The sequence below is a fragment of the Gopherus flavomarginatus genome, chromosome 4, assembly GCF_025201925.1.
Source record: "Gopherus flavomarginatus isolate rGopFla2 chromosome 4, rGopFla2.mat.asm, whole genome shotgun sequence".
Lineage (NCBI taxonomy): Eukaryota > Metazoa > Chordata > Testudines > Testudinidae > Gopherus > Gopherus flavomarginatus.
Genome location: NC_066620.1, coordinates 135,616,519 through 135,638,595, shown reverse-complemented (window position 1 = coordinate 135,638,595; position 22,077 = coordinate 135,616,519). Strand labels below are relative to the sequence as shown.

General features: G+C 39.5%; 1 protein-coding gene across 1 annotated transcript in view; it reads right to left on the bottom strand.

Moving 5' to 3' along the window:
* ATG5 (autophagy related 5) overlaps positions 1-22,077 on the bottom strand; it is a 125,245-nt gene that overhangs the window by 10,463 nt on the left and 92,705 nt on the right. Inside the window, 1 exon segment of the mRNA XM_050951449.1 lies at positions 17,459-17,576. Within this exon segment, the coding sequence (XP_050807406.1) occupies positions 17,459-17,576 (118 nt within the window).

Sequence of the window (22,077 nt, the reverse complement as noted above, 5' to 3'; positions counted from 1 at the left end):
ATAATAAAACTTAGTTCTCTGAACTCTTGTAAGCAGGCATTTATGTTTGCAAAAGGTAACGGGATTACAAAGCAAATCTGAAAAGTTAATATTTTTAATTAGTAATGTTAGGACTCATTAGTTCTAGGAAGCTTATCAAATGACTGCTTGAGACCTTAGCTTTGATGTAAAGAGAAGCGTCTAGCCTTTTTTCCACAGAAATAGACTTCAGAATGCCAGCCAGTCATGGGAGAGCCTGTTAAGGAAAGGAGGAGAATTTTTCCACAAAAATGAAGTTAATCAGATAAACTATTAGTAAACTGAGACACTTAAGACGGTGGTGGTGGTCAGAGTTAGAAGATTCTGCTACATCCTAGCTTTAGAACAGAGTGAGAGACAATAAAAGCTATGTTTAGTGGATTGATCTATTCCATGGTAGTGATGAGACTGTTACCTGCTCTTCCCACCTGTAGGGAGTCAGGGTGGCTTCCCTCCAAACTTGAGGGTAAAGAGCCACTCTCTCAGCCTGAGTGGGTGGGGCCAGGTCAAGCTTACTCCACCCCCCCCGAAGGGGAGGGGTGGAACAGGAAGTACAAAGGGTGGGGCCCTTAACTCAGTCAGAGCAGCCCCACGGAGGGAGGCAGATGCAGACCACCAGCTGTTCCCTCCAGACATTGCTGCCATGCCAGGGGAGGCCCTGGACCAGGAGGAAAGACTGGGGCTCCCAGGACTGTCCGCTGCTGAGTACCCCGAGGAAATGGAGGAGCCTGATGCGGAGTGGAAGTTGGAGCTGCCAGCAGCTGAGTACCAGGATGAGCTGGAGGGACTCGCTCAAGCAACTGGGTAGGAAGTAACCCAGGGACAGAATTGCACAGTGCAGTGAGTCTATTTCAGGGTTTCTCAAGCAGGGGTTGCCTCTTGTGTAGGGAAAGCCCCTGGTGGGCTGGGCCGGTGTGTTTACCTGCCCTATCTGCAGGTCTGCCGATTGTGGCTCCCATTGGCCCAGAACAGCAATCCACAGCCAGTGGGAGCTGCGATCGGCCAGACCTGCGGACAGGGCTGGTAAACACACTGGCCCGGCCCACCGGGGGCTTTCCCTACACAAGCAGTGACCCCTGTTTGAGAAACCCTAGTCTATTTGGTCAGCGTGTTGCAGAAGGACCCCCCGCCACTGTCAGGGCCTTGGGCTGGAACGCAGTGGAGTTGGGTGAGCCTGCATTCCCCTACCCCAGCCAACCCGTCTTGGGGAGCAGAATCCCAACACTACAGACCTTTGCCGGCGCTCCCCTGCCTGAGGTGCGCGCTACAGACCTTTGCCAGTGCTCCTCCCTCTGATAATTCCCCAGTGACAGAGGCATGACCCAGGCCAGCCAGTGAGGCAGTAGCTCCCCACCACCCCCTACCAGCTTGGTGGGCCAACAGACATGGATCACCCCACCATTTCCCCGAGCTCCTCTTTTTCCAGAACTCTTGCTTCTTTTGTTGATTTCTTACCATAAGGGGCTAACTTCCTATGATGTTTAGGGAGTCTGCAGGATATGTAGATGTAGAAAGAGCAGTGGGAAAAGGAGGAATGCAAAAAGGGAGCATGAGGCTCAACATCAAATAGACACATTAAGGGTCTTGTCTTATTCGCTTCCCAAAATAGTGTTGGGGCCACAATTCCCATATCATGCTCTAAGCATTGGCATCTTTTCTGGAGGCCACACCCCCTGCAAACCTTATAGGATTGTTGCCTTCTCCCAAAAACTTCAATAGGTTCATTGGGGAATCCCTCACAGTCACCTCTCCCCAACTGTCAGTCTGTGAGGCCCAATGCAGGGTTTTCAAACTTTTCATGGTAGTGACACCTCAGTCAAAGTAAAAAATTGTCAACCCCCTTTATATTTTGTATTCTCACAGCAAATATATCAGTGATAACAATGCTAAACCTACATAATTTATTAATGTGTTTTGAGAGATTGACAGAATATTTAGTCTTGACAGGTAAGGGTGTACAGGGAGTAGGAGAGAGAGGATTTTCTTTGCTTTACATTGCCATACAATTTTCAGCACCTCACAACCACTCTGACTTTCACGACCCTGTTGAAGGTCACAAACCACTAGTTGAGAAACATCTGCCTAACAGAGGCTGTTAGGAGACCTGGGTTGTATTTAAGGCTTTGCCTACCCGCTGTGTAACCTCTGACAGGCCATGGCTGTGCTTCCATTTCCTGTGCTTCCTTTGTCTATCTTGTCTATTTTAACTGTAAGCTATTTAGGACAAGGATTACATGTCTGTACAACGCCTAGCACAAAACCATCCCAATCTTCGTTGGGGCTTCCAAAAACTACTATAACAGACAAATAATAATTAGTGCTTGTCAGAAAAACCTCTGAAACAGGTTTGTAGGAATTTGTAAAACTCAAAATGTTCCGCCAAGACAGTCTGATTTCGATAAAGTTCCTTTGGAAACCAAGGTGTCCAGGCTCTGCGGCTCCTGGCCAGTCACCAGGCAGATTCTCCCAAAGAGAAGGCTCCATCCCCTTTTCACAGAGAATTTCAAAGTTTTTTATTTTTATTCCAGTTTGGAATGAAACTAAATTAAGAAATAGCTAAATCTTCTGTGAAATGGAATATGTATCTTCACCCAGCTCTAATAATATGAGGTTTGGCAGATCTTGCTGTGCCTGATGAGAGTCATTGGCCCTCTGACAAGCTTAAACAGAATAAGCTTGAGACTGACAATAAGAAAACATATTGGCTGGCTAACTATACAGTTTAGCTCAGGGTTGAACACATTTCCTAAGACCGCTCAAGGGGCTGCTCTGAGGCACCCTATCCTAAGCTTCTCATCTCTCCATTTCTCCATTGTCTTGTGCACAAGCACATACCTCTGAAATACTCTTAAATTCCATAGACCTTAGCAAAACTGCTGGGTGAGAGAGGAAAGTTCAGGAAGGGGGCTGAGGTTCACAGAAGGGAAGAACTCCCCAGTAATGTCTGTCATCCTCATTAGCCTTAGCCTCACTGGTAATTCACCATTCGCTATATTTTAAACAAGTTTTTGTAGTCTCATTAGAAGCCTAATATGCCTGCTTTGGCAAAACTGACTGTCTGGCCCCTGAGTCTAATTTTGTCTTAGAAGCCTATTAAGACTGTGAAGGAGCCCTCAAAGAATCTACTAAGGTTCAGAGCAGGGATGGGGTGAATACCTCTGAGTCCCTAAGGCTCAGAGGGAATGCTTATGAGCCTTTTAAGCTGACAATGAGGACTCATGAGATTTAAGTCTCACATATATAATGGATTATGTATATATTAAGTGTATAAATTATAGAAACCCAGAAAATTAGTGTGAAACTTAAAAAAATGCAATCCTTTGAAAGCGTGAACATACACAACTAAAATAGCCACACTACCCTAACTTTACCTCCACAGAAATGTCAGCCTATCATCTTCCCTGTCTTTAAATGTAGAATATTGGGCAATATTATTCAGATATTTAGGCCCTATGATTCCATGAGGCAAGTAGTTATCCAAGTGTCATAGCAGTGTCTCCATATACGTATCTCATATACCCAGATCATGAAATCATAACACTTGCACAAAAAGTGCAAGAGTTAAAGTAGTTACAAGTTACCACATTTATTATTAGAGACATTATTATAGAAAAAGTCTAGAACTAATGATGTGAGTTGCACATTTTTAAATATGCTACATCTCTAGAAGGGAAAATAACTGCCTCAAAGAGATGTTAAGATAGGTTTCAAGAATGAGTGTTAAATGTTAGAAACACAAAACAGAGAGAGAAAGTTATACTTAGAAGTATTTCTATACTTCAGAATGTTTGGGTCTCTTCTAAGTTTACTCTCAACTCTGAATTTGCTGGATTTCTATAATTTGTTTTTGCTTTTTTAAATGTAATGGTAATATAAAGGTAATAGAAACCACTAACATACAACTTAAAAACATTGGGTAAAATTTACAAAAGGCCAAAAGTTACTTAGGAGTCTTAAGTCCCATTTTCAAAAGTGATTAGTTAGGCACATAGGTGCCAGCTTCCTCCTTTCCTAGAGGTGCCCAATCCCCATTCAGACTCTGGCCCAACCCCCACTCTCCCCCTTTCCCCAAAGCCCCCCCCCCCACCTCTTCCCACCCAGTTCCACCCCCTTCCTGTCTTTGCTCCTCACCCTTCCTCAGAGCACCTCCTGCATCCCATGGAACAGCTAACCATTGCCAGCAGGAGGAGTTGGGAGGGAGCAGGAGGAGTTGATTAGCAAGGCCCCTGGCAAGTGGGAGACATTGAAGGGGAGGGGGACAGCTGGCTACCAGGGGTGCAAAGTACCTGCTAATTTTTTCCTTGAGTGCTCTAGCCCTGGAGCACTCACAGAGTCGGCATGTATGGTTAGACACTTAGGAGCCTAAGGAACCTATGGGACTGAGACCTAACCCATACTTCAAATTTTACCCCTCATCATACAGTTTTGACTAAGAATTTCTTCTTTACAAAGGCTATTTTACCACTAAATATAACACATTCAAATATTTCCTGTAAGATACATTTCTAGAGGATGACTAGTGTAAATGAAGGAATCAAAAAAGAGATTTCCTTTAAGATGAAAAAAATCATCTTATTACCAGGACTTTTCCCTTATAACACTGGAAGTAGATTATTAACTGTGCAAATGCCACTATTCTCTATTTCTGGAAATTGTTACAGCCCATTTGATTCATGTAATTGCATTAGAATTACTGTACCATGAGGAAGAGTGAGTAACTACAGAGCAGTAACTTGCAGGAATCTTCCAGCCCTTTCCCGTAATCTTGCTATCTTTGTTAATATAAGGCATTTGGAAGAACCATTGCATCATTCCTTGTTAGTAGTAACTTTTAGAAAAGAGAAATGCCCTCAGATTAGAATTATGACAGTACACATTGGCAAGATTACCTTTGTGTTATACTTGGATATTTTTCGGTAGACAGGAAAGTAGGTAGAGTGTTTTTAAGCCAAACAGCAAGAAGTTACCAGGAAAGTGAAATCTGCATTTTAAACACAGTACTTAACTTTTTGCCACTCATCCATGCTTACTGACAAGACATGTAGAAAGAACATGCAGCTATCCAACTATCCACTGAAAATAATAATCTGTTCTTAATTTAAATGTAATTTCAGTCTGTTCCTCTGCCAAATATTTCACTTCTTTTATTATACCAATGAACGGATTTGTCTTTCCTGCTGCTTTCAGTTTGAAACTCTAAAATGGAAGTTCTGATAAAGCCACAAACTCAGCTCTGACGAAGTGGGTATTCACCCACAAAAGCTCATGCTCCAATACGTCTGTTAATCTGTAAGGTGCCACAGGACTCTTTGTCGCTTATAGGCCTCTATAAGAACAAAAAAAAACACCTATATCTTAATGGGTGTCTGTAAATGGGCATACTCACCCCTGCAGCGCCTCCTGCTGGTTACTTCGGGGAATTAGCTCGATTTCAGCTACAGAGTGCCCTCTGCAGGCTGGTGATCCACCTGTCCTCTGCTGGCCCCGGGCCCCTCCCTGGACCTCGGTGCCCCTTTAACTGGGTCTCCTACTGCCCAGTCATTGTCTAGCCCCCACGCCCTGGGGCAGACTGCAGTATCAGCCACTCATCATAGGCAAAGGGGATTTGCCTGGCTGCCTATGGTTTGCCTGGCTGCCTTTACCCACCTCCGCCTGCCCCTCTGCAAGCCCAGTACCTTGCAGGCCTAGAATTAGACCCTGCAGCCTGGGGAGTTGCTGGCCTAGGGCTTCTCAGCTCTTAAGGCTTTTCCCCAGCCCTGCCTTCCTCTAGATCCCCTGGGTAAGTTCCCAAGCAGCCAGGCCTGTCTCTCTCTCCAGTCAGAGAGACTCCTTCTGCTTCTGGCTCCCCTGGCCTCCTTATACAGCCCTGTGGCTCAGTCTGGGGCGTGGCCCCCAGCTGCAGCCACTCCCGCCATCAGCCCAGGCTTCTGGCTCCAGCTATGGCTCCTTGCTAGGGCTGTTTTAACTTCTCTCATGGAGCAGGAGTCCACTCTGCTACAGTAGTTTCCTCCAGTGTGAAAGACATCATATCAGTCAAAATTGGAATCCATTTATCTTTCAAATGTTTCCCATGCCTTTTCTTAGCATGTTTATTAGTTATCATTGCTAGGTGTTTAAATCCTAGGTTTTGCACTGTCAACACATTCTCTCTACTTGATTCTGCAGAAATGCCATAACTTAAAGTTTATAACTGCATTTATTTTCATTAACAAACTGATACCACAAAGACACGAGCATGATTTTACTGCACAATCAATCTCAATGAGGTGCTGAGCCAGAAAAATGATGTCCTAACCAAAAATACCAATATCTTCAATAGCAATAAGGATACACACAAACATTGCTATTTCAAAGGCCCTCATTCTGCAAAACACTTACTCCTGAGTGTACTATGCCCCAGCTCGACTAGCTCTACTAGTGCAGTGCGAAAATGTATAGTAATATGTGCTAGTCGTAGTGTTCACAGAATCAGGTTCCAAGTTTATCCCAGAATAAAATGCTCCCTTTAAACTGTGAGTTTTTTGTACAAAAACAGAAATCAAGATTTTTTTAAACACCTATATATAAGTTACTGTTTCAAATATTTTATTGTATATAGACTGTATAAATAAGACTAAAAAATAGGGTTTGTAATAATGATCCTTCCATATCACACTAGTCCTGCTGCGCTAATATTGAGACTTACTGCTAAGTGTTATTTCTTAATACAGATCTATAAGCATTAACAGAAAACTAAGGGCAAGATTCTGCCCTGATATACTCCTTATGCAAATCCATTAAAGAACATGGATTTCTACAAAGCAGAAATCAATTCAGAAAATGGTCCTATATACTTATACTTTGCTGTAGAGGCAAATCAGGATTTTTCCACATTTAATTAAAATTGAGAATAAACTTGAATAAACAAAAATCCCAAACTTCAGAAACAACAAGATTACATGGCAATTTGCTCCCGGGATGACTACAGCCATTAATAGAGACCCTTGACCAAATAATAATTTTGTATGGACACACAATGGGCAACAATCTCATAAATAATAAATCATTAGAAGAAAATAATAAATTCCACTGTAAATGCAGTTTACTATACCATGGTACGCAGTTGGTACTTTTTTGTTTCAATTTAAAGATCATTGTCAATATATAGACAAGTCAATTTATATTTACAACAAAGAAAACTTTTACCAAATTGTTACCTCCGTAAGTGCTATCCCACCCCAAAGAGGTAACACTTCATCAAGTTACCAGAGCGTTTTGGTAACAGAAAATAATAAGATTCCTAAGTTTATCAATACTGGATAATAGTGGTTCAATATCAATTTTTTTAGTGTCTGATAAGGAGTAAACAAACATTTAATTCACCTTTTCTAGATATTATTTAATACTTTTATCTGATATTTTACCAAATTTAAGGTAATAACAAAGGGGTTTTGTGTGTAGGCAGACTTTGTTTGGGGCACTTTATTATTCTGGCTGATAGGGTCTGCATCCTTCATTTATCAGACCTGAGAGATGAGATTTTGTGCATGGACCTCAGTTTCAGAGGTAGTAAGCACCCACTGGACGGTCAGTGTACCGGAAAAATAAAGCATTTTTCTAGATTCTTCTTAAAATAATGGAGCAAAGAAAAGAATTGTGTCTTTCATCCTGAGGTTGAAACCAGTTGGAAAAAAACTTAAATGCTTTCATCTTTGTTAACTTTTTATTTTTATACAAAAATACTTCCCATGTCTGTGGAAAACTATTTTTAAAGGAGTAAATAATTTAACAAAGATGAACTACACAATCTGTTTCTGAACCGGCTGTAGACTTGCCTGCAAATGTTAAAGTGGAAGCCTTTTCAGGACACAAAGGTCACATTGGCATACTTACTACATGTTTGGGGCCTCTTTGCATTGCTAGAGTACAAATAAACTATAGAAACACTATTTTAATTGATCATTGTAAGCAGGAACTTTGGTCTTTTTTATTTTTGATTATATGCTTAAGCTGGGCTATCCAGAGGAGAATGCTTTTTCATGTATGAATATAAACAAGTAATTTCTCATGACTTTTTTTGTGTGATGGACTTGTTTCTCTTTCTACTTTCTGATGCATGTACAGAAATCTAGACTTGTTACTAGCCTCTCCCTTCCCTCATGATCTAGTACTTCATTTTATAAAACTGTTGGAAAAAATGTGAATTTGGGGGAAAACATTTAAAAGGGGATAATCTGAAAACTCTTTCAATATGCGTTTCTAAAAAGAGAACAACATTCAACACTGAAACTTGTGCTGTTCAGTGTCTCTGTTGCGATCTTCAAAAGTCCCTTCTGAAATTTCACTTGCCTTACAGAGCTCATTGCAGTAGGTTCAAATACCATTTTCTTAAGGCAGTACTTGCAGTAAAGCTATTAAAGATTCTGTACTGATAGTTGAGCATGCTTTATAAATCTCCAATTTAGTATAAACAAAAATAAATAGTCATTAGGAATAAAGTTGCTTTTAAAATGCAAATATCTTTAATGAATTTATATTTCAGGACCTGCCGGAAATAATGCAAGTACATGTAATTTTCTAGTACAGAACCAGTGAGACAGCTGTGAGTAATTAGGTACCAGTGAACAGAAGACTGAAAGTGAGGCCCAGTTACAGCAGTTTTGGTCTTCAAATTTTGTCAACTTCAGGGCTCTTTCAATTACTTACAGTTTACTTTCCACTTCTTTGAAAGTCAACTATCACCACATCCAACATCTCCTCCTACATCATAAGGAAGCAAAGGAGTATACCCTTTTGTTTCCTTACATTTTATTATGTTCCCTTAAAAAATATAAACACTAATTATCCTTTTGTATCTGATCTGTTGTTCCTTGCTGGGGAAGTGGAGTACAATATTCCACTTTAGTTGTGCTACCGTCACTTGGTAGAAAAATGAATGTAATGTGTAAATGTAGTAATCATTTTATATGGGGCAGAAACATTTCACCTTATGCACCTTGCTCTTAAGTATAGGTTTTATTTACATACTGATTTGGTGTTATGAATAATACATCTAAAATTGCAGAAAATGAAAGTAAACAGTGCAAGCATGTTTGTTTTCATTTTCTACTGAGTGGTGGCAAAAGGAAATAGAAATTTTTTTTTGCCAAAAACAGTTGAGTAAATGGGACATTAACTACAGGGCAACAAAACAAATCAATGCTTTTTTAAAAAAGAGGATCCAGAGGTGATCCCAGCAATTACAGGCCTGTAAACCTGACTTCAGTACTGGGCAAACTGGTTGAAACTATAATAAAGAACAATATTGTCACACACATAAATGAACATAATTTGTTGAGGAAGAGTCAACATGGTTTCAGTAAAGTGAAAACATGCCTCATCAATCTACTAGAATTCTCTGAGGGGGTTGACAAGCACGTTGACCGAGGGGATCCAGTGTACTTAAATTTTCAAAAAGCCTTAGACAAGGTCCCTCATCAAAGGCTCTTACACAAAGTATGCTGCCACAGGATAAGAGGGAAGGTGCTCTCATGGATTGGTAACTGGTTAAAAGATAGGAAACAAAGGATAGGTATAAATGGTCAGTTTTCAGAATGGAGAGAGGTAAATAGTGGTGTTCCCCAGGGGTCTGTTCTGGGACCAGTCCTATTCAACAGATTCATAAATGATCTGGAAAAAGGGGTAAAAAGTGAGGTGGCAACATTTGCAGATGATACAAAATTACTAAAGATGGTTAAGATCCAGGCAGATTGTGAAGAGCTACAAAAGAATCTCTCAAAACTGGGTGACTTGGCAACAAAATGGCAGATGAAATTTAATGTTGATAAATGCAAAATAGTGCACATTGGAAAGCATAATCCCAACTATACATATAAAATGATGGAGTCTAAATTGGCTGTTACCACTCAAGAAGGAGATCTTGGAGTCATTGTGGATAGGGTTATGGAATGGCTTCCGTATGAGGAGAGTTAATAAAACTGGGACTTTTCAGCTTGGAAAAGAGATGGCTAAGGGAAGATATGATTGAAGTCTATAAAATCATGACTGGTATAGAGAAAGTAGATAGGGAAGTGTTGTTTACTACTTCTCATAACACAAGAATTACGGGTCACCAAATGAAATTAACAGGCAGCAGGCTTAAAACAAATAAAAGGAAGTATTTCTTCACACAATTCACAGTCAACCTGTGGAATTTCTTGCTAGAGGATTTTGTGAAGGCCAAGACTATAAGAGGGTTCAAAAAAGAACTAGATAAATTTATGGAGGATAGGTCTATCAATGGCTATTAGCCAAGATGGGCAGGAATGGTGTCCCTAGCTCTGTTTGCCAGAAGCTGAGAATGAGCGACAGGGGATGGATCATTTGATGATTACCTGTTCTGTTCATTCCCTCTGGGACACCTGGCACTGGCCACTGTCGGAAGACAGGATACTGGGCTAGACAGACCTTTGATCTGACCCAGTAGGACCATTCTTATGTTTTTATGTACTGCTATACCCCTGTGCCAAAGGCTAAACCATTTATAGATTGTTAGAAAATGGGGAAACTGAATATTATTTCTCACCAGGTGGAACTCAACTATCGTACAAGGAAGGGTGCAATAAACTTCGTCTCCTCTACCTCTCATCCCATTTTTAACCCAATCATTTGTGTCTTATAAAATAGTTACTATTCTAATTCTCTTACTGTTGCTGGTGTAATGTAATTTTGGAGAATCAGGAAAGGAATAACACAGATGCTTACAGAGAGCATAACGTTGGTTTCGGCCAGACAGCACAACATATAAAGAGACCATACACAGAGATTTGATTAAAGTACGAACTGCAACTTTTATTCGGTAAAAACAGGGGAGGAACAGACAGGTGGCTCCTCCCCACACAAACTATCTGGATAGGTAAGTGTAGTGCAGTTCCTAAACATCTCCACAGGGACAGCAATCCTTAAGAGGCAGCTCCTAAGCCCCCTCCTGTGAAATTTACCTGGGATTCAAACCAAGAACTCCAGATCCTCCCTTACAGGTTTAGGGGTTTTTTTTGTTTGTTTGTTTTTGGGAGGGGGGGAAGAGGGAGGAATGCGAGTTTAACCAAGGAATGACTTTCTGCAACAGATAAAGAAGCTCTCCCTTCACCATGCAATGTGCAGTAAAGGGTTAATCAAATACTATCCAGCCAAAGACTGGATCTGCTGCAGCAACTCTGGCTCCTTGCTACCTCAGTTAACCTGCACTAGACGCAGACTACACAGTTATGACAAGTGACTATCAATATTACACTAGCACCTCATGTGCTCAGAAGAAGGCAAACCCGCACACCTTTAGCTGCCAGTTGAAGGCCCTTTAAAGTGCTCTGGGTTTTGGCTAGTGCCAAGTGGGAAATCTAGCAGGGAGAAATGGAGGCAGAGGCTGTGTATGGAGGGGAGGGGAGGCACTCAGTGAAAGGAAGTCCAAGAGACAGGCCGAGTGGGACAAAGAAAACAGACACAAATGGTATCAATGCTGGAGAAGAGCAATGTAAGCTGCCTCTCCTTCCACGCTAAGGGTGCCATCAAGCCAATGAGGTGTGCATGCAGGGCATGAATAAGCCAATTGGACAGTGGGACTTGGGGCCTCCAAACTTTGCCTAAGTTCTATTCATTTACAAGGCTATTGAGGGGTAATGATGGGGCAGTGCTGCTCTCTCTCAGACTAGCTAGGACCCCATGGATGTGCCCTTCTTCCACTGATCCAGTTAACCCTGCCCTGGACAAGTGGAGATGAGGAGGTGAACAGCTACATTCACTTCCCATCTAGAATTGTTCAACAACGCAATACAGCACTTATCACTTGTGACAAGAGAGACTAGGAGGCAAATATCATTAAAATACAATTTTCTACCTGAATAATTTACTGTAAATGAGTGCTTAGAAAACTGAGGGAGAACAACAAAACAATTAACATGTAGTCTTTAATAGAACTTATTGATAAAAGCTGAAAGTTAATTTAAAACAGTTGAACTCTAAGGAACACTAATTGTATGACATTACTCAGTACAGCATATCAAAAACCTACCTAAAAGAAAAATTCTAAAAGTCTTTTTTGATCTTGTTTTAATTTTTAAAAGCACTAATGACATTTCTGCAGAATGAGGTCAATTCACAGATTTTCTGAATGAACAACAATCCTGTGAAAATTGGGATTGCTGGATAACCTAATGTTTGCTTCATCACACCCAAATGTTTACCATTTGAGTCCTCAAAACAGTACAAGACAAAAATGAAAACAAGTTTTACAAAGAATTCAACAATACTAGTAAATTAAAAATGCATGCAGAATTATTTAGTTATGGTAGATGTGGAGGAAAAGTCTCTTTCTACATGATATTCAGTTTTTTTAAGTGGGAAAAATAAATCTCAAGACACTCCAAAGAGAGTGAGTTTTTCCTTAAAAGATAAAATTCTGTATTTTACTTCATTTTAACCTCCTTCTACCTCCATCAAAATGTACTATTGAATACACTGATGTGTCTGCTTGGATGCTCCTTACTGTAGTTAAAGCAAGAGCATGTTGTACATATATGTACTGACTAGCATTAAATAGGGATGGGACACTTTGCCAGTGGGTTCCACAAATATTTGCAGACAGCAGAGGAATGGAGACACTCGGGAATCTAGGGTTCCATTCCAAGCTCTGGAGAGGAATGTTCCCTAGTGGGCACAGACTTCTGCCCATTCTTCCTCAAGTGTGACCTGTTCTTGCCAAATCCCCTCCAACATATCTTTGTTCTAGTCCTATCTCTTCACTACTTTGGCTCCTCATCCCAGTCCCATTCTTCTCACCTAGCCAGTCTCAGCCTCTACTCTTTAGGTTTCTTATCCTAGTCTCCTTGCCCAGTAAGTCCTAATTTTGCCCCCTCCCGGCTCCTCATCTGATCTGTCTCTCTCCCTCACTCTAGCCTCCAGCTGCCACACCTCAGCCCCATTAACTCTCAGTACCAGTCTTCCTCCCTTCTTCTTCCCACCCAGGCTCCCTGTTCCAGTCTCTTTGCCCAGACTGTCCCAGTCCCCCCCCCTGCATTACATCAGATCTAGCTCCCTGCATTTCTCATTGGTCCTCAATCCAAGTCTCCTTGCCCAGCCAGTCCTAGTCTCCTTGAGCTCTTTCATCTGATTTTAGTCTCACCCATATCTACTGACTCCCAGCTACTCCCAGTAACAGTCTCCCTGCCCAGCCAGTCCCACTCTCCCCCCAGGCTACTTGTACCAGTTAATTTCACCAGTCTCCCACAGGTCCAGCTCTTGTCTCATCTGCATTCAGATCAAGCAGCTTCCTCTTACACCTTCCAGAGTCCAGCAGGAGGCTGACTGAGAACACAGGCGATCACCCCCCGGCTTTTAGTTCAGTTGGCTGGACCTGGGACAGACTGCAGCAATCCAAATTTGCAATTTCAGGAAAAATCCTGCTCAGCCCCAGGCTGGAGTACATGTGCCCAGTGCAGCACTGGGGACTTCAGATACTAAAATCTAAAGAGTCGCTAGTTGTGTAAACTGCATGTGTAGACTGATTTTTCAACATTTTATAACTTGACCAAATTTGGGCAGATTTTCGTGGGGACACAAAAACGACCTCTTTGCCAAATTTCAAGTTCAAAGCATAGAGATGTTAGCTCGTTTCAAAGAAAAGGCAATTAGAATTTTTTAACACGGGCAAAACAATGTATTCTTCCCTAGCTTGTTATCGAAAATGGCTGCACTGTTTTGGCTTTAATTGCCAAATCTGCAATGAAAGTGTTCTTAAATCAGACAACATATGCTGGGTCATCATCCGAGACTGTCATACCACAAAGTATATGGCAGAATGTCGGTAAAACTATGGAGCAAGAGACATACAATTTTCCCCCAAGGAGTGTAGTCACAAATTTAATTAACGCATTTTTTTTTTTAACAAGCGTCATCAGCATGGAAGCATGTCCTCTGAAATGGTGGTTGAAGCATGAAGGCACATACGAATGTTTAGCATATATGGCATGTAAATACCTTGCAATGCTGGCTACAAAAGTGTCATGTGAATGCCTGTTCTCGCTTTCAGGTGACATTGTAAATAAGAAGCAGGTAGCATTATCTCTCGCAAATGTAAACAAACTTGTTTGTCTTAGCGATTGGCTGAACAAGAAGTAGATTGAGTGGACTTGTAGGCTCTAAAGTTTTACATTCTTTTGGTTTTGAGTGCAGTTATGTAACAAAAAAAATCTACATATATACATTTCACTTTCATGATAAAGAGATTACACCACCGTACTTGTATGAGGTGAACTGAAAAATACTATTGCTTTTATTTTTTTTACAGTGCAAATATTTGCAATAAAAATAATTATATAAAGTGAACAGAGTACACTTTGTATTCTGTGTTGTAACTGAAATCAAGATATTTGAAAATGTAGACAAACATCCACAAATATTTATAATAAATTTGAATTGGTATTCTATTATTGTTTAACAGTGAAAATAAAACTGCAATTAATTTTTTCTGAGTTAATCTGTTTTGAGTTAATCATTTGAGTTAACTGAGTTTAATTGACAGTCTTACTTTTTATGTTAACTAACTAGCATGATCTGATAAAAATATTTATATTAATGTGTAAAAGCAGCAAAGAGTCCTGTGGCATCTTATAGACTAACAGACGTTTTGGAGCATGAGCTTTCGTGGGTGAATACCCACTTAGTCGGATGGCTCATGCTCCAAAACGTCTGTTAGTCTATAAGGTGCCACAGGACTCTTTGCTGCTTTTACAGATCCAGACTAACACGGCTACCCCTCTGATATATTAATGTGTGCGCGCACACACGGACACCCACAAACTACCCCTCATGTTTTTCTAGAAGAGATGAGGAATGAGTCACAACTGGGGATAACGAAAGAGAGGAAAGGAAGTGATGACATTGTGAAAAGGAACAAGAGAAGTGTACGCTACTGTCAGTTAGCTTTCGGTCAAAAGATTGCACTCTCCTCTGGTAAATCCTTTGCAAGCCATTCTCTGTAATAGCAAAAATATACTTCTCAAAATATCATTGTTACTTAAGGAGCGGTTAGCTGTTTAAAGATACTAGTAAGATGGTGGCAAATATAAGAGAAAAATGAAATACAGTAGAAAAAGCCAAGGCTGCAGTTTGCCAAAAAAAAATCTTTATGTTCATCCCACTTAATCTGTACATCCAACAACCGTTTCAATAAACTGTAATCTTTCCTAGATTAAGTTCAAAACCAGAGAATTGTAGCTGCCTGTGTAGCTACTTACCAATACAATGCAATTTGTGAAATAACAGGATACTACACCAATGGATTTACTCTGTCATACCCGTGTGCTGTTAGAAACTACATGGAATCTGTTAGATAATTTTAAATAATTAGACAGTGATTATAGGTTGACTCCTATCTGAAACTTATCTAGTAGAATTACAAGAACAGCACATCTTTTCTTTCAAGTATGTGTATTTTTAAAATTCATTAATTTTACCCTTGCATGTAGTCTGGGCCACCACAAGTTCTGTAAGAAAATCAATGTTTCTGAAAGAAGCTTCAACTTCAAGCCTTACAGAAGTTTGAAATATAAGATAAAGTTTAGGTAATATAAAGTTACAGATTAACTAATTCCAAGATATCCAAATTAAGAGAACTCTTCTTCTGATTGGTATAAAGTAAAACTACAGAAAGCAAAAATCTACCAAGGTAAATTGGTAAAGGACAATGTTCAATGTGGAAGAATGAATACTGGTTTTCTGAATAATAAATACCAAAGAAAGATGTGGCAGGCACTTGATCACCCAAAAAACCTGAAAACTAAGATTCTCTCCTTAATCCTCCTTTTAACATTAGTGAAAGGATACTCATGGATTAAATCAAATTTAGGAAAAAGTTTTCATTGTAACATACATACCATTATATACAAAAAACAGTTAAAACTAAATTTAGACTGCAAGGTCAAGCACTCAAAAGTTATGAAATACCAGATTTAGGATGCGCATGCAAACTTAATTCTGTCTTGAGTGTCCATCCTTGGACACTGAATGAGGCCATGGCCCTGTAGAAAAAAAGTGTTTTTAATTGCATAATCGTGTGCTGTCACCTACTTAAACGCACAAGAAAGCAGAATTACTGTTGCACATGCAACTATAAATTTGGCATTTCCTAACTCTCAAGTACTTGATTTTGCACTGAGAATAGCATTCTTTTGACAGAGTATTTTAAATTATTTTTTTTCTTTTTTTAAGGAAGATGGTAAAAAGTAAACTTTTTGAAAGTGCCCAAATAACTAATAAGACAGGCTCCTAAATCACTTCCAAAAATGGGGCTTAAGCTCCTAATTCATTTGGGAACTTCTAAAAATGTGAGTCCAAAACATGTTGTATTATGTATGTTAGCCCTTAAAAACACTCCTTACGCCTATGGGAATTCTGTGTCACTGACTGCATATCCACCGCAGATTTCTTTCCTTCCCTGCAGAAAAATGACTTTTGATGGTGAAGCAAAGGGAAGCCACAAGAGCTGCCACACGCCCCTCCCTAACAGCATAGGCAGGTCTGTTCGGGTGCCCAGAGCAGCTGGTAGAGATATAAATCGCCACACCAGGAGGCGGTGCTGGGCAGTTGTGCATGTGAAAGCGAGCGAGCGACTCTGTCCCTCTTGTTCGCTATTGCAGCATGCTCAGCATGAAGGGGTAGGGCTTTGGGATGTCTCTGAGGAGGTAGGCCAGTGGCAGGCTCTGTCCTCTCAGGCAGAGCAGAGTGTAGCAGCCTGTCTGCTTAGTGAATTGTTCCAATTGTCTTTGTGAACTCCCTCAGGAGTATAAAACAGGTATAAAAGTTTTAAGGCTCCTTTACATTGCCAGGGTGGTGTAAAGAACTTATAAATGCTTATGATGCTTCAGTGATTAGAACTGGTGTAAATTTTTGTACTGAAAAAATTACCTATCAAAATTTACTCCACAAACTGTTTGCTGCTGACCTTTCTGGAGATTGTCAGCACCCAACATAAATTATGAGTTTGATTCCCCAGCTTTCACTTGCTCTTCAGGGGCCGATGAGGTACCACTGCATGGCTGCATATATTTGTTGACTAATAACTAGAAATAAAGGATCAAACCTAGCTACATTACTATTATGCACGGGGAGTTGGGGATTTCTTTCAATGCTCCCCACTTCCATTCTCCATCCATTGTATTATAGTTTAAATAAATTACCTAAATAATTGAAGCCAGCATGATTATATTGCATTATTTTGACAAATAAACATGCAGAATTTTGCAGAATTTTAAAATATTGTGGCAGAATTTTTAATTTTTTGGTGCAGAATTCCCCCAGGAGTAACTCCTCCACATCTCTGCTGCCATAATATATCATCAGCAAGTACGAATCCTGAACCTTCAGCATCATAGCTCATACATCTACTACACTTCAGGTATATAAATAATGCTAACTCTTTATAAAGTACCTTCAGGAGTAATTGCAGCAGGATAAACTTCTTTTAGGAGATCTCCGAGCGTATTTAGCTGCCCATTTGTAGCAACCGGACGAAATAACTTCTGTATAAAAGGTCGTTCCGTTGTTACCTGTTTTTAATACAAAGAAGTTAGTAAAACTGCAATAATTTAAGCTCTAAAAAAAGTGAATTAATCAAACCACTTGGGGAGGGCGGGGGGCTAACATTTGGCATTTTAACCCCTTACACATTTTTGCCTCTGTTTTCCATCAGACACAGAGTGCTACAACCTAGTATGGCACAGCTTTTAGCAGTTTTATATATGTTGACACACTTGTCTTCCTTCATAGGGGAATGGATCATGGATAAACTTTTGAAGATTCCTCCCCACTGTACCCCTGGATTATGTCGCGCAACGACCCTTCTCACAAGAAATGGAATGTCATGGAACAATGACACAAAATGAAGTTTGAAAAATCAGCTTTATATCTTAATAATGGTCAGATGTTAGGTATGGCAGTCAAAAACACTTGTGTTCTATCATTTCTAAAAAAGTGGGTGACAAAAATAAAGGGCTCCTTAATTATGTAAAGAATTTAGTACCCTAACATAATTCGGTAAAAATTAAAATTGATTACTAGTATTTGCCCAATGTGTTCACTATTTTCCCCCCATGTGACTGTGCTACATGAATGAATAAAAAAGATTCTATCCTCCAATATAATATTTAAGGAAGTTATGGGATACTTTTTCAGAAGTGTCTCAGTCACTTCAGAGCCTAAGCCCCATTTTCAGAAGTGCTTTAGGCACTTAGAATCTAAGTTAATTTTGAAATGGATCTTAGGTATTTGAAAATTTTATACGTAGGTTTTTCAGACTGTAAAACTGACTAATACAAATCTAGCTTGTCGACAACTTTCTAACATGTTATTTAAGAAAGCACTGCAATATGCATGAGCCGGTTACCAGTATGAGAAAATACTAATATTGTATAGGTTATAACATTACATTACTTAATCATAAAATGCAAAGCGGTATTGTTACTAATACAACATAAAGAAATACATTTAAGTATAACCGTAGTGTTACTTCACCTGACCAATGTGAATATGATATTAACCACATTAACTTTAGCTGTTGTTATGGATTTTATTTATATGTGTACAGTATTTAGCACAATGAGGACCAATCTGGATGCTTTTAATATTACCACATAAATGTTAAATAAAAAAATAAACCTCAACCTAAGCAGATCTGGACTTGGTTAGTATTCATATGGAAGAGACCTCCTATTAGAGCCCAAATGCAGAAGAAAATAGTGGCCCCTCTTTTCATAAATTAATATTGTGCCTGTGCTCCTGGACATCCTTCCACTTGTGGTCATTACTTTCTACTTCTTCCTACAGTTTCTACTAGATACAGTATTTTTCCCTTCTTAATCACACAATATTTAACGTTGGACTGCACTGTTCAGTACATCAGCAACTGGCAAAGTTAATCCTATATAGAAAATCAAAAATACCCTCAGGGCATGAGCATGGCTCCTGAGGAAAGAAATTGGTTTGCAGGCACTTTGCACTGATATTGACAATAACATAACTTTCAACTTCTGCTTTTACAAAAGCAAATATTCAACTGTTGGTCAATATATTTTTCTAGGAATTTTAAATTATTTATTGCTATTAAATATAATAGTATTAAATAAGATCTATATAGCACCATAAATGCGCACTGCACTTCAGAGGATAAATGAAGACTGAGCCCCATTTCAAGAAGCCCTTACAATGTGAGTAATGATTTAAAAAAATGTAAGGAGATAAGTAGGGACAGCATCGGGAAGGGGGAGGATGAAGCCATGGATAGTAAGACCACATGGTCATGTGGGAGCCTAGCATATGCTTTCTGAGTTGCATTCACATTGCAAAATGACAGGGTTTGGATCAGAGTCACAGTGGGACTCAGGCTGTGACTCTACCCCCAAGCAGGATCCTAGGAGTTAGGTCCTGAGTGCTTGCTGACCTAAGTCGGACTCATTTGCCTGTAGACGAAAGCAGAAGGTTAGGCTCGAACCTGGGCTAAGTGTGCAGGGTAGACATACACTTAGTGATTGCATTTTTGTCCATGCATTTTATTAGAGTATAGTTTATAAGTAACTCTGAAGATTAACTGCATTTTGAACTGATAGGTTGGAGAAGAAAGATGGTCCACTGATGAACCTAGATCTCCTAGGCTAGTGTCATTAATTCCCTGCCTTCCTTGTGACCTTGTAAAAGTCATTTGGTCTCTCAATCCTTCCGTTCTCCATGTGTAAGATGGGAATAATAAAGATTGGCAGGTGCTCAGATATTTGGTATGGAAATGGAGGTCATAATACATAAAACAGACTAAGAAAGGAGCTAAATTGAGGGGACTGCATAATTATCTATTAAGTTAGCAATGAAAAGCTCATTTAGTTTTGCACCACAATCATAATCTAAAAATGTCGCTCCGGCTTCCCTCGTTCTTTTTGGGAATCAGCAGCACATCAAATACTGCATAAAATCCACAATTTGATTAGCCAGACATTTTATTCAGGATGCAGCTTAAAATCAAAAAGCATAACCCACAAATTGTTGGTTTTTAATCTCAAACCATAGAGTAACCAGACTTTCCACCTAAATTAAAGTCTTGGGTTTCCTAACTAAATATTCTGCTGTTACCTTAATTGTACTTCAACCACTGCAAATTACCTTACATTCTGAACCCACACTAGAAACAGCCTTAAAATTCCCATATGTGAACAGTTTGGCAACATGAAAATGTAAAACTTTAGTCTTTCCTGCATACTTCATTATACTTTCAGCAACATGCCAAAAATCACATTCTGCAGAACTTTTGTAATGATCATTGTACTTTAAAACAATTAAAGTGTTTCTGATAGAGCAATAATTAATCATTACTTTTAAACAAGTGTAAACTTAACCACAAAGCTTTAAAATGAGCAGTTGGAGCTCACATAATGATTTAAGTTTCCCATACAGTACAGGAACATTTAACTACTTTCAAAAAATGAAATATATTATACTTATTTTACATAACTGTACCAAATTTTATGTTATTATCCAGTAAAAAGTATATTTTTCCATGAAATTTTCCTAAAAAATGTCTTTGGCTTTGCATAAATGCTTTCAATTTAAAAATCCTAATAAAATGAAAAAAAGTGTTTAAGTTACAGGTGATAGAATATAGCTTATAACCAACAATAGTGTCTGACCAAAAGTATTACAATACTGCATTCTTATGTTATATTTTTAGCAGAGGAAAGGTAACGCATAACTCACTTTGGTGGGAAAAAAAACGTAGACACTTTGGACCACAGCCTTCATCTACACCCTTCAATGTCAAGAGGAGCTATGTACATTCTTACTGAGAAGACAATATAGTCCAAAGTTTCAAAGGTCAAGCTTCTCATCCTCACCTTCAGTTTGAGGACTCAGCTTCACCTCTCTCTCCCTATTTCACTCTCTTACTTTGTTCACTGCACCAGCATGTCCCATCTTGGAGTTCTTTTTGGCTGTTTACACTATTGAATTATTGGTAAATGAACAGGTGAGCCACCAATATAAGAACCAACTTCACAGCATGTCCACAAAACCCAGTGCTATTTTGTCCAACATCCACATTGGTGCTTTACTAGAAAGTTGTAGTTATTGCCCTCTGAGTATCTGTTCCCAGCAGAGTTCTCTGAAGCAAGGGTTAAGAAGGCCTTTGGAGATTTCCAAGAACCAAATGAATTGTGGAAGAAGAGGTCTAACTCCCATAAGTCCCTCGGTGCCAGTGTCATTTCCTAAATCTTTCCTCAAATGGAGGCCAGCCTGAATGTTCAATCTTCACTCCTTGCGCAAGAAGAAGTTTTTGAAAAGCAGTCAGGAGGGCCTCCACAGAGCCTGATACTAGAGATTGTATTATTCAATGGTGATACAAACCTCAGTGAATTATCATAGCAATTTAGGTCACACAGAGTGGTCAGGAAAGGCACCTCTCCTTGCACTCAAGATGGAAAGGACATAATAAAGTAATGCTAGATCAGTGCAATAATAGAATGAAGGGAAGGCAAGTATGTGGTGATCATATAACTGGACTGACAAAAGTTACTTATTACAGATTAACAGGATGATCAAAAAATCTGTTTGCAGAGGGTCCCACCAAGGAAAAAAGGGGAAATTTTGAGAGAACATGGGTAAGGCTGTTAAGTTTTCAGTAGCACAATTCCTGCTTAGTGGAAGAAGAACAAAGATCTGAGTTTCAAGTCATGATAGGCAAATATACATTGCCCCAAAATGTGACTGCAAAGCTGGAAGTCTTGCTTTATTCATTTACTTTGGTCCCACAGGTTAAGATAAGAAGTGCTAAGATTAACGAGTATCTTCATGAGATTAATAGAATTTTATTTCCTATCTAATATCAGTAAAGGACAGGCAATGTAATTATTTCCTTAATGCTCATAGCCTACATTATTTGTACATTTATTTTACATATTGTCACCAAAATATGCTAATAATTGTTTATTATACATTAAACAAGACAGCTTGAAAGCTGACTGCAGATAGGCAAAAACAGCCAGTGAAGTGTGGAGAGGGAAGCGAAGACTG